This window comes from Hermetia illucens, chromosome 1, assembly GCF_905115235.1.
Source record: "Hermetia illucens chromosome 1, iHerIll2.2.curated.20191125, whole genome shotgun sequence".
Classification (NCBI taxonomy): domain Eukaryota; kingdom Metazoa; phylum Arthropoda; class Insecta; order Diptera; family Stratiomyidae; genus Hermetia; species Hermetia illucens.
This window is the reverse complement of record NC_051849.1, coordinates 97,805,514-97,819,614: the sequence shown is the minus strand read 5'-3', so window position 1 is coordinate 97,819,614 and position 14,101 is coordinate 97,805,514. Positions and strand designations below refer to the sequence as shown.

Genomic DNA, 14,101 nt, shown 5'->3' with positions numbered 1-14,101 from the left:
GCTCCGCATTGTAACCTTCCCACTTTCCATTGTAGGTTGTTTTGGATATTTTTATCATTGCAATTTTTCTACAAAAATGTGTGAGGAAAACGCAATTTTAAAGCTTTCAAATAATGGAACGTTTATATTATTCTTTTTATTTTTGTAAAAATGAGAATGTTCACTTTGCTATTATTTCATAAATATAATATAGTTTTAATAATAATAGTATAATTAGGTCATCCTGAAGTAATATGCATTTTACTACTTCGTTTCAAACAGCAACTAAACAAAATAATGTACCAAAAATAATAATTATATTAAAGGATATAATATTGGACAACTATGACATTCACATATAATTTATATAAACGACACGATAGCATGATTGCAATAATATCATCTTCATCATCATCAATTGTACTAGTCTAAAAATGCAATATATTTTACTTTACTCCGTTACTACAACTTTACTCCTTTGCTTAAAATGCAGATATATAATGGTTTTCTTAAAGAGCAAAAAAACAATCTCTTTATGCGTTGTCAACAGCACAAGTTGTTCTTATATGTATATAAACTTTTCATTTTCATGTAAATATGTATGTATTGCAGGTAAAATAGTAGAGAGAAAGAGAGACTTGCGTTGCTTTTCTCCTTTTGTGCGAAGACAATTATTACATCATTATAGCATTCGAGAACACATTCATTGGAGCAAATTTTTTTGGAAGCGACTCAAGTTCAAAGTTAGACACCTCGGAAATATCGCGAACGTCTGAGCAAAATGCAGCAGGACGTAATGCCTGTACTCATTTTGCCCAATTCAGAGATGTTTAGGCTCTTTCGTGGTATGTCAATTTTTTCTTTCAGGATCTGTGGAAGAAACAGTCAATTGTTTGTTTTAATATAAACTTAAAAGACACAACTAACGCAAGTTCGATCAAAAATAATTACCTGATCTGATACTGGAATTTCTTCCTCTGAACGGCTGACCAATGACCCGTTTATGTAAAGAATGTTAGATGCCTCCTCCTCCGATAAGGTGATAGTCTGGTAAGCGAAACTTGCCTCTCGTTCAATACGTTTTAATACCTCCTGCGAATCTTTCGATTTGCTTACGCAGAGTAATTCTGGGCCAGCCACTGACACATAATACTTCAGATGTTTATCACCAGTTACCTTCAGAGAAAAATATTAATGTTTAGAGACAGCTCGCACTTAGCGAATATTTGCAAGTTTTAAACTAAAGACACAATTAATGGGATGCTTTGATTTCAGTTGCTTCCGTTTATAATCCTTTAAGTAATCAAGTGAAGACACTACTGAACTAACTGAATCGAAAGAAAAGAAATTTAGTCTCTTTGTCAATTTCCGAATTGTTAACACTTCGTTTACAAAAGGTGTGAGGAGCGTGGTGTAGTTCGCAACAAATTATTAACTGGACAAGACAGGATAGTTTTAATAAACAGAAAAATGAAAAGAAATAAAATTAAAGAAAAAATTTTGAAAACAGTAACTTGGTATGCTTTTCTGGGAGAAGCAATTGAATAAAAACAAAAACCTTCAACTAAACCCAGTCGTCAGATTGTCATAAAATGTGAATGGACATTATCTTTGCTGAAGAGTAAATTCGTTTTCATAATTCATAAGGCCCTTAACGCAGCTTCTCATATTCCAGAATTTATTCTTCCATTAATATATAGCTATAAATTCAAAATATTCATCATTCATCAGACACTACCTCACCTCGGTAGTGGGAGCATAGAGACCGAAGTGGTTGAAAGGTGTTGTTTGCTTTTTGTGTAAAACAAAACCTTATTAAAATCGATTCAATGTCTGTCTGTTTGTCTGTCACACGCATTTTTCTCCAAAACGGCTAAACCAATCCGAACGAAATTTGGTGGACGAATGGGAACTATGAAAACCCCCGCATACAGCGAGTGGCATAAATTTAGGTGGAGTTTAAAGGGGGCTCCCCATACATGCAAAGGGGGGATTCAAAATTTTTTTTCACCGGATATAGTTGTGTATCAAATGAAAGGTCTCGATTTTTACTTTCCGAGACTGACATTAGTTTTGGCATAAATTGCAAAGTGCGTAAGGAGTCAAAATGTACGCACTTGAAGTGAGATAGGACTCATTTTCGGAAACTACCCAACCTAAAAATCCGAAAAAAATCAGGGTGGTGCGCCTGGATGAAATCTAGGCCTCAAAATATGTCCCATTCCCATATCTGCTCAAATAAACTTACTAATAGTATATTACTACTTTTTGGAAATTTACTGGAAAACCCCCCTTAAATTCATCCTAGGACTTCCGAATTTTTTACCAGCATAGGGGACAATATTTCGTATATATGTGCTAAATTTCATGGAAATCAGGCAATTAACGCCAAAGTTATAGCAGTTCAAACTTAGCAATTTCGCGCGAGTTTACTGCTTCCAAAGCCATGCAAATCAGATGCTGACGTCATAATTACCCGGAATAATTGACATTCGCGTGGAATATTAAAGTCACATTTGTGAAGAATCTATTTATCTGCAGCCTTTTTTAAGGTTTTCTGTAAAACACTTATGTGAAATCTAATCTTCGAGAGACGTCCCATTCCGATATCTGCTCAAAAAATTTACTAATAGTATATTATCAACTTTTAGAAATAGACTAAAAAACTCCCCTTAAGTTCATCCTAAGTGTACTAAATTTTGCACCGACATTGAGGACAGCTTTGTGCATACACATGCCAGGTTTCATGAAAATCCAACTATTAGTGGGAAAGTGATAGCAGTTCAAACTTATCAATTTCGTGCTAATTAGCAACATTCTAAGCTATACAAATAAGATGCTGACGTCATAATTAAGGAGAATAATTTAAATTCCAGTGAAATATTAAAATTCCATTCAAGAAGAATCTAATTCTCCCTAGCCCTTTTTTATATTTGATGTTGGTTAAATTGTTTTCATTCTCTAATAATATTAAACTGAGAGCGTGAAGCGAATGAGGTTGACTATTATCAACACAGGGCTTTCCATCAAATGATTTATTTAAATCGTTTTCTAGAAAATAGAGGGCAATGGAATTTTTAGCTATATTACACGGAGCTGTCATGCACTTGCCGCTCCTCACATCATTTTCTTTTTCTTCAGCCTTCAGTTCACAAGCGGGGTCGGCTCGTGATGATTGGTTTCGTCATTTTATTTTATCAAATGCCTGATCAGGATGTAATCGCGAGACCTTTAAATCCCCATCCAGCGTATCAAGCCCCCATTGTTTTTGCCGGCTTTTTGGTTGCTTACCATTGCTTTCGATGTTCTGATCAATACTGGTTGTTGAATTCTCGTTAGCATGAATTACGTGACCACACCATCGAAAACGCCTCTCTTGCAGTTTTTCCACGATCGATGCAAACCCATATCGATCGCGGATATTCTCATTTCAGACGTAATCAAAACGTGTCACGCCACCAGTGCAATGCAACATCTTCGTCCCCATTACCGCAAGACGCCGTTCATTATCCTTTATAGTCGGCCAACACTCAGAGCTATAGAGAGTGGCAGACGGACGACATTGCAGTAAATTTCGCGTGCGCTGATACGTCGATCACAAAGAACACTAGTTGGGGAATGCCAGGTTGCATTAATGGGTGAAACAATTTCATTACGCAGTTCTCCATTGGCTGATAGCGTTCACTCGAGATTTTTAAATTGCTGAGTTCTGGCAATGGCAGTAACCTGCCCTTCGAGATACTTAAATCGCTCAGTTCTGGCAATGGCAGTAACCTGCCCAGAACTGAACGATTTTAATATCTCGGGTCAATGCTATAAGCCAATGGAGAACTACGTTATGCTCCTTACATAGGGAAACACAAAACCTTTTATACCTGAAGCGTCAAGCTTCCGGTTTCCCGACTTGTTTATATTAATTCACAAATACGCCATGGGTGCGAATTATATCCAACTTAAAAACCACAAAGAAGTCCCGACATAAGTCGATCAAAGTTGAACTAGTTACACCCATACCTCGCTTAACGGCCTAGATACATCCAGATCAGTTCCATTTTTTAAGGTTTTATATAAAACGCGCATCGCTTTCAAACGGAATGTGAATTATACTATTCCAATTTGAACTTAATAGCGCTCACGTAAAATTCACCAAATGTAGATTAGTACTTTTCGAAGAAAATGTTAGTTTTGACATTAGTTACAAAGGAGAGGAGTGCGAGGGTCGGAAGGAGTCAATTGCTTTAAGGGGGTTATCCCGTGTGAAGGCCGTTTTTTTCGCTCTTTTTAGAAATTTTTTGTGAAGAACTGGATAAAGATACAAATATGAATGTTTCACCATAGATTTATTGATATCTTGAGCGTGCATAGTAATTTTTCCAGCCCGATCGCATAGTTGATTATTGAAATAAACAGCAATTTATACACCCATCTCCAAAAAAAGGTGTTTTCCTGCTGCCACGCTAGAGGGCGCTACGATCATCTTAAAGAAAAAAAGTAAACGGCATTTTAACGTCAAGACTTAACTACAGTCCGCAAACTAGGATTATTGAAAAATATTAAAAGGTCAATTTTTGGTGCCTCGTTAAAATTTTTTTTGTGAATTTTGGTGTTTTTTAAGGCTTCTTTAATGAATGAAAAAAAAACTACTGAATGAATCGCAATTATCCTAGTTCGCGGACCGTATAAATATGTTCTGAATAAGTTCTGAAAATTTCAAAAAATTTGGTTGGATAGATTTTGGGCTATGGTGGCAGCCGATTTTCAATATGCGGTTTCAAGAAAAACGCATTTAAAAAGTAGAATGCGATTTTTAGCCATAATATCTTAACTGATCATTAATCTGTTATATGTAGTCCATAAACCTTAGGTTCCTTGAAGCAACACATGTAAAGCCTTGACTTCAATTTTTCTCCTTTTAGTGAAGTCATTCGAACGTCACTCGGACCGATAAATACGCGCTTCATAACGGCGATGGGCATAAATCTGGCATGCGACTTATTACGTGTTTAGCACTCTAATTTCCGAATGACTTCCAATATCAAAAAATCACTTTGCCCATATATTCTACACTATATCTAGATATAATTGATGTCAAAAAAAAAAAAATCGATTCCGCGGATCCGGCACACGGGATGACTCCCTTAAGGACCCTTCTCAGAACTATTTAACTGAAAAATCTGAAATTCATTCTGGTAAAATGTAGGTTTTAATATGACGCATCATGCTGGGAAGTTTGGTGCAAATCATACTATTGTTGACAAAAATTATAATAGGTCAAAGTTTTTTCCTTCAAATTACTATTTTCTAAGAGATAAAATGTCAATACCACATCGAAATGAAAGTCGGCTATATTGATGGATATATGTATGTATGTATAAATAAAACCATTGTGTACCCAAAATATTATACACAAAAATTAACAAATACTTTCATACCTGAAGCGCCAAGCTTCCGGTTTCCTAATTGTTTGTATTTTAAAGTGAAGCTCTAGCGACGATTTAACGTTTATTTCAATGCTGTGGCTGTTATAGCCCTTTTTATTAATATGATTTTAGTGATGTAAAAGCAGATGTTTTTTGGAAATAAAATGTGGTAGCCAAAAGAAATCGAAAAATATCTACTAAATATTTATTGCTTAGACTTGAAGAACAATCGCCTGGCACCCAGTTTGTCTGGCAGATTTGAAACACCCTGTATAAATATTGCATGGCAAAATTGATCTTCTATTTTTTGATTTTAGAGAAAGTAAAAAATAAGTAATAAACAAATTTCTACGCACCATCATTCGCGGTTACCTGAAATGCACACTTGCACCGTATGGTGCAGTGTACGCTTCCTAGATACACAAATTAATCTCTTTGCAAATCCAGAGCATTATATATCCAAGGTCCATGACCACATGAGAGAACAGCCAGCTGTCCTCAGCGTATTCGAGGTGTTTGAGGAAAGATGTCACAGTCCATTGAATTCCTCCCCGTCCTTCGAACAAACCAACATGAAGAACGTCACCCATAACAAGAAGAAATAATATCGCTTTGCACCTCAAAATCCGGAGATTTTACCTCGATGCAGAAGGTAACATTTTGCGCCATCATATGTTGCTGTGATAATAGCTATTAATTTCTCCGGAATGTCACTTCTGCGTAGAGCGCTCCAGATACACTTCCTATTCATGGTATCGAAAACTTGTTTGAAATCGATGAGGAACAGCGCATAGTATTTTTCCATTCTTCCTGAACGAAGTTTCAAAAATCGTTCTTATTCGAAAAATGTTTATACAAAAGCTTCTTTTTAAAACACCAAACAAGCTTTCAATTGGAATTAGGGCCGGTAATTGACTTACTCACTCAATCACTTGTATTCTGTGGAATTTAAGCGGACCTGCAATACTTCAGCCAATTTTTCAAAGACATGAAAGTGTGCTTGGGTCGATATTTTGTTGCAAATCCATCCAAATCAAAGGAATATTTTCACATACATAGGGTACCATGACAATGTCTTTAGAAATTAATGACGTCATGGTATCGAGAGTGAGATATAATAGACCAACGCCATACCAACGAAATCCGACATGGACCTAGTGCTCCCTCTACTGTGTTTTGATGCCTTTTTCTATGAGCCTAGCATCAATTTTTTTAATTTTAAACTTTTACCTAGTCCTCAAATGGTGTGGGCGTAGCAAAGGTAATCTCTTGGCTCTTCTTCCGGATAGATTTCCTGCCTGTGTTCGCATCCGAACCGTTCTAGAAGATGCCACATCATTTACTATGACAGCAATACTTCTCGAAAACATGAAAAGGTATTTTTTAATGAGTGAAATAATACGACGATCAGTAGTTTTTGTTGCTTTTTTGTGGTTATTTTGTTTCATGATCCTTATTTTTTTAAAAGAACCGTTCTAACCAATTGGCAAAAGAACTCACCATAAAGTTGTTTGACTTCAGTTTTAAGACTCACTATCTTCCTTCTTACGAGGAATGCTTAAAGCGTCCTACCAAAAACGCAGTTTGTATTTATTATACAAAATAACGTTTCTGCTTCAGCCGAAAACACAAACAGTTTATATATAAATTACATGAATATAGCAGAATTGTAATGAAATTCTGTTTATTATTTATTTATCCACCTCCAAAAGTTACGTGTTGACGAAAAGTACACACTCATCTCAAATAAGGGGAAATCCCCTAAAAATGTTGATAACTGACACTGACAACTCAAATAGACAGATTGGTTTGATATCACACGTTTGGCTCTCTCCTCTGTTATGGCTCCTGGTAATGGACACTTTGCTATAGCTCCTGCAGGACACAAAGGTCTTGGCACAAGCGTTTGCGGACGATCTAATAATTACCGGCAAGTTTGCGGACGCAGTATGTGATCGCTTGAATGAAACTCTGCATGTAATCCACAGTTGGTTCCTCCGTAACGGACTCACGACGAACGCTAGGAAGAATAGACTGGTAATGTTCACTAGAAAGGTCAGATGGGGCAGCTACACACTACCCACCTTAGTAAGGGTGGAAATCCAGCTGGCACAAAAAGTGAAGTATTTAGGAGTACAAATAGACTCCTATCTAGAAATCTAGATCTAGAAATTCCTTGATAAACATCCGGTGGCTTTGATGCCGAGCGATCATATGGTTTCCAGATTTGACTTTGAAGAGACATACTGTGTCGTAATCACCAAAAGAGCAGAGCGATTGATAAATGGCGACGAGTCTTTCAGGATTACAGACATAATAATCTTCACCGACGGGTCAGTTATGGAGGACGGATAGTACGCAGGGGTGTTCTCAGGTAATCCGAACTGACCCGACACCTTGGAAAGATGACGGCCGTTTCCCAGGCGCTTGCGACAAAAATGGCGGAGTCGCACCATTCGAATCTGTTCCGCCAGTCGGCAGCTCTATCAGAACAATATATCAAGCAAGTTGGTGTGGAGTTGCCACCAGTTGCAGCTGAAACTTGACCGACGAAACATTCCTGATGACATCACTGGTCCTGAGGAAACTGATAGACTGGTTAGCCAAACGTCTGGATCCACAATGGTAGGGCCAGAACCAGCTTCCATCCGGTCATCCACTATCAAGTCTACTCTGAAGGGTGAGATTGCCAGGAGTAACTTGAACCCTTACCGGCATGCAAAAATCCTTGTGAAGGAACCCGGGGCCGCTAGAGCGGCATTTTTGTTGTCCTTTAAGAAATGGGATATGAAACCATAGGAGGGGGAAGAGACGGCCCTGCACTTTATATACAGTTGCCCGGCCTCCTCAGATCTTAGACGAAGACATGTCGGTAAGGTTTTCTTCAACGAAGAATCTGGGTACTCTTTGTCTCTACAAAATGTTCTCAAACTGATGTAAATAACATTTGAACATCAACAATTCCGATGATTTGAAAAAAATAACCAGACTTCTTTTTAAGAAAAATAGTTAACCGTTTCGCTTCCATATAGGCTCAGTTCCATAGAATCCAAACTCAACAATATTTTCGAAGTTTGTTTCTCTGAAGAATCACCACTGACAAATCAGATTTAATGTGAGAAAGATTTGGTGAAAAATTTAAAGAAGATTGCATTATAAAAAGGGTCAAGCATTACAGTCTGGTCAATGATTAGCAGCAAATGTGTAGGACCCCTGTTCATTGTCACAAAAGAAAAGATCTTTTTTTTAGAAAATAAATAAGGTGCAGTTGATAGAAACCCTTTTTGTGGTTAAGCATAAAAGCGATGAAATAAAAATAAACTGCATTAAATTTATTGAAAGTATGCTAAGAAGAAAGTACTATTTATGATTCCAGCAAAAGACGCCGTGGCTAAATATTAGAATTTTATTTAATTTAATTATATATCCTGTCAAAAGTGTCTCTAATAATTTGGTCATCTACTGTATTTTGACGCCTAGATTTCGTATAGATACACCATTTTAATTTTTTGTTTGTGTGAGTTCTGAAAACAAAGGCTGTTATACTTTTGGAGCACATATGCTAAGCCCCTATATCTCGCGAAGTACAAAAAGTAAGATCAGTTTCGAAAATTAATAATCAAGCCCTTTCACCTGATGGCGTGGAAAAGGATGGCGGAAAGTTTAGGGGGAGAGAAGTGTTCTGAATAGAAAACCAGGGGAGTTCAAGAGATTGGTTCTGGGAGTAAACATGCCTGCTGGTGTATACAAATTGGGAAATATTTGTGCGATGTGTTCTTTAGTGATTTCATATACAATTTTAAGCGGATTGTAGCCCCAATGGATACTAGCTGGGTTACGCCAACAATTCCCTAAAAACAATTACCAAAAATTCATAGTCCAATTGCCCACCAATCATAATTATCCTTTTTCAATTGAACTTAAGCACCTGGGATAAAAACGGTGTGTATCGACGCGATCCCATGCTCGCAAACCAAGTTTTTCTTTGTGTTTTGAAACGACAACGGTCAAATGGCAAGCTTTTCCCTTTCTATACTGCTCGTTTTCGCGAATATAATTTTCGTTGAAGACACAACACGTCTTGATATCGCCTTTTGTGAGTGGCGCTAGGAATTGTGCGAACGGAGGAAAAAGGTTCTTGTTTTGTTTGAGTTTATGCTCGATTTGCCATGAGTTAGGCCTGGCCACAATCCCTGCTCAATCGGTAGAGTGTTGTTTGGTGTCGTGCTCACTGGCTGATATCGGGGTTCCCGGGGCGGCCATAATAGTCGGACCCGGAATGGTGATCGAGATGGGCAACAAAACAATTCTATACAATAATAAGAAGCAGCCACAACAACAAGCGCTGCCATAAATTCAGCAACAACCACAACAAACGGGCGAACAACAGCAACCTTTTACACCACACGCCAACACCAGTTGCAGCTGCCGCAGCAGGAAATTAGTCGTACAGAAAAAGACCAAAGGTAGTTTCAAAACGCTGACGTCCTTTTCCCTTTTATAATTGAAGATGAAGAATTATCGATTACTGATATGAAAACGAATTTTAAAGATGTATTTGAGGAATAAGATAAAATAGAAAAATCAAGTGAACGGAATGCTGATCCATGCTAATAAAAAATTACTCTCTTTTCAGAGAGAATAATTAATTAGCCTCTTACATTCAAATAAAAGAAATCCAAGTCATGATAATAATCACGATTGTATGATGAAAGTTCCAAACTTAATTATTGTTAACAAAAATATTGAAATTTGATGGACTCATTTTTATACACAAGAAGAGGAAGCAGACTTATTTGTAAGATTTACTTGATAGCGTCAAGAAAGGATCAAATTGTGGAGTTACCGACGTTATAGGCAACAAATATAGATGTTAAATAGGAATATTTCTGACATAAGCAGACACAAATGAAAAAGTACTATGACATAAAGATTTTGTAATTACATAGATGGAAATCCTGAAAGTTTAAAAAAAATATACCAGAGTGAAGATTGAGGACAAAAGGATGATTTTATATTGTAATGGTATCATTCGATATTGATGCGGCGAATTGCATGCAATTGTGGCAACATGTGTACACACAACAAAATAATAATAACAATCGTTGGCGCAACAATCCATATTGAATCAGGGCCTTGAAGTGTGGTAGAGCACTTCATTCAAGACCGTAACGGTACACTACAGTAAACTGTAGGAGGCAATGTGGTCAGCATTGCGCTCGCCCGAGATTATTAGCCTGATTTGACTCAGGTACTCATTCACAACTGAGTCGACTGGTATCCGACGTCAAATCACGATACAAATTCCACTGCCACCAGTGAGATTTGAACCGCGACCTTCCGTACAACAGCCTTGTGCTCGAACCACTCAGCTATCCGGACACACAACAAAATAATAGAATGTAATTAATCAAAAGGTAATTCCTTCACCCAGACCGATCACGTGTTGGATGGAACATGTAAACAGGATTTTTGAATTTGACTTTGGCTTCTTCAATTGACAATTTATAAAGTTGTAATATCGAATGGTTGGAAACTTGTCACACTGGCAACACGGCCCGATCTCGTTTACTAGCTTTACCCGCTTTTTAAAATCGGTTTACTGTCTGTGGGTCCGTCACACGCATTTTTCTCGGAGACAGTTATAGCGATTGACACCGAATTTGGTAGAAAGGGAATTGTGAACGCTCACACATACAGTGAGTTACATCCTTTTACGTTGAACTGTTTACGTCCCCATACATGCAAAAGGGGGGTGTACAATTTTTTTCATCAAATATCGTCATGTGGGGTATCAAATTAAAGGTCTCGGTTAGTGCTTTCGAAGCCTTAGTTTTGACATTTGTCAAAACCCCCCCCCCCCCCCCCCCCCCTTAACTTCATCCTAGCACCACGAAATTGCAATGGTGTAGGCTATAATGTATAGCACAGACACATCAAGTTTGGTGAAAATCGCACTATTACTAACAAAGTTATTATACGTCAAAGTTGTTGCTTCTTTGAAAATTGAAGACTATGAATGTCAATATGACCCGAAAGTGGATATTCGCACATAATATATGCATATACGTGCTACATACTAAGAAATACACAAAACCTTTCGTACCTGAAGCGTCCAGCTTCCGGTTTTCCGACTTATTAAGTACATAAAAGTAATTATGAATCGAGTTGCTTTTGCTCTAACTTCCCCAGGAAAGCGTCAGCCTTCCCATTTATTTAGAGTTCCCTCCATTATACTGGAAGCGGCAGTGGGCGAACATCTAGATTGGGGTGGGCCGCCGCAGGGCCACCATGTCATCTGGCGCCTCATGAAGAGGAAACGAAGACGGGGGCCACTCGTTGCATAGATGCCATAATCGGCTCAGAGTTAATCCTTCCTTGTCCATCCCGTACGCGTTAGGTTTCCCTTATTAGGCCGTTTGGCAGTTTAGCTCCTTTGGGATTGACATTTTCGGTGGTATCAATCCTCCTAGAGACTTCACCCCTCTATTAGAGTAGTTTATCGCGGGTGGGGTTGACTATTGGGTCAATGAACGTGATAAAATCTTTGTGCCCTGACAGGGAGATAATATTTGAGAACCAAGAATCCCATCACTCATCTCGCCGAACTGCAGGCATTCAGCTTAGATCCGGCACCTGCCGTCCGGTTCCATACATTATCTTGCGCAGTCGATATTCACGACTGGCAAATCTTTTAGGGGAGTTTGGTGGGTTGACAGCACTCTCATCGTAATAGTTTTGATTCACAAAAAAACCTTAAAAGGGGCTTTCCTGAAAATTTATTTCTACACTCAGCCTCTAGATATAGGTGACATAGATATGCATTCACGTAGCGTTAGTACGTGCATACTTTAGTAGGTGAAGTGATTTGAAGGCAGACTTTGTCTTGATTTATGTTGCTTTTTACCTTGGGTCTTTTGTGTTTTATCCAGCAGCAGTAAATTAAGGAAAAAGCGAAGTAGACAGAACATTTTTCAACACTATCAACTATTTAACTTCTGATAGGTGCTGTGATACGACAGTTACCTTCACCTCTTTTGAAAATTTAATTGGCTAATGTGGATGATCAAATAAACAAAAACGTGTCTAAAATTAGCCGCAACAACAAACGTGCTTTAGGATCGAATTAGCGACAAGTCAGTGATAACTTAATTCATTAAACAATGAACGCCACAGATAACTTAATGGGACCGACGTGCGGGCCGGCGAAATGTGTAGGCGCCCTACCCATCTTTATGACCTTAACACTTTAACATTGTGCATAAATTAACGTCTGCGATGACATAATGGCATAATGACCGTATTCTTTTCAATTACCTTAATTGGAACACATGGATACTCGGGGAAAGTGGAGGCTACGGCCTGGGCACCGGCCTCATTGGTCCACTTGGATAGGCCAACAAAGAACTCCCTGCCTGGAATGCGAGCAGTGTTTATTGCAAATTGCTGAATGCAGTTATTAACCTAATGGGCAGACCTGTGAAGAGCACATCGCCACCTTCGAGCTTGGCGTTCGAGTCGTCCGCCTCGATTATTGGAATGTCAAGTTCTTTCTTGATCACAGCCTTCATGATTTCCACTTCCTTCTGGCGGAGGCTGTCGTGCGGTTTCGCCATTAGTGCGATCCCATTGCAGACGACTGCGGTGTCCTCGACGAAAGCACACTCCGGCAGGCTCTCGTCGGCCGGCATTTCAATCACGTCCAGCTCCAATTCCCGCAGGGTGCTGATAGCATGCAATGAGACACAGTTGTTTGTATTTCAACAAAACATCGTAACTGTCTTATTAGGAATTGTGCACCAAATCGAACGTTAAGTTACCTCACGAACTTCTCATGTTGCCGCTTTGCTTCCTCCACGTCAATTTGGTCACATTTCGATTTAATCGAAGCCGGAATTCTAAATTCGGGATGAGCAACAAGAGGAATTTGAATTAATTTATTATGCAAATTTCCACAGCACTCGAATGGCACAGGCACCGAATCTCGCTCACCTGCAAACGATCGCGTGCGTTAATCTTTGATTGGACATTTCGCTGCCGAGGGATTTGTTGACGAGGGTTTAGGCTCACTATCAGCAACTCATATGAAAGTCGCAGCGCGCGAAAGATGCTGCTGTTGATATTGTGATTTGCACCCACTGCGAAGCGATTACACGACTAACGGGGTAGCGATGCACGCACCGACGTACAATTTGCGAGAGTCGGTGGCGGAACGACTTCGTTTTTGCTTCTTTCGCACGGAATGTCAAAAACGAATTGTCAAAAGTGGAGGGGACATGTTGCCAGATTGGACTGGGATTACGGGCAAATGGGACGGAATTGCGCTTAGCCAAGACTCATTTTGCGTCCCCGGAATTTGAATCTGAGTAGGCTTAGGATTCTAGTTGCTTGGAAAGAGGAAAACAATTGCCGGATGCAAGTCGTGAACAGAAGTTAATTGTAAGGGCTCAGCACATTTGCCGGTTTAGATTGTTTTGCTCAGTTTCTTATTTCTTCTTATTTAATCGAGAGATGATTATTCGGATTATTACAAATTCACCCTGTTTAATAATAGCTTTAAATCGCCTGCGTTCATACTTGAATTTCACTTTGAAGAGAACGCTTGATTTCATTCGTGGGATGATATATTTGGTTTCAATTGAATTGGAGGCTCATCGCGGAAGCAATAATTTGACACGCAATTCGTTATTATTTACGAATTT

The 14,101-nt window shown here is 38.7% G+C and overlaps 1 protein-coding gene across 1 annotated transcript; it reads right to left on the bottom strand.

The window, feature by feature from the left end:
* Positions 1-281: 281 nt before the first annotated feature.
* On the bottom strand, positions 282-13,648 carry LOC119646447 (N(G),N(G)-dimethylarginine dimethylaminohydrolase 1). Its single transcript, XM_038046898.1, has 6 exons — positions 13,392-13,648; positions 13,220-13,297; positions 12,877-13,124; positions 12,717-12,814; positions 931-1,155; positions 282-849 (listed from the first exon to the last, which is right to left on the bottom strand). The coding sequence occupies exons 1-6, from the start codon at positions 13,427-13,429 to the stop codon at positions 724-726; spliced, it is 813 nt and encodes a 270-aa protein (XP_037902826.1). The 5' UTR covers positions 13,430-13,648; the 3' UTR covers positions 282-723.
* Between the last annotated feature and the right edge of the window lie 453 nt (positions 13,649-14,101).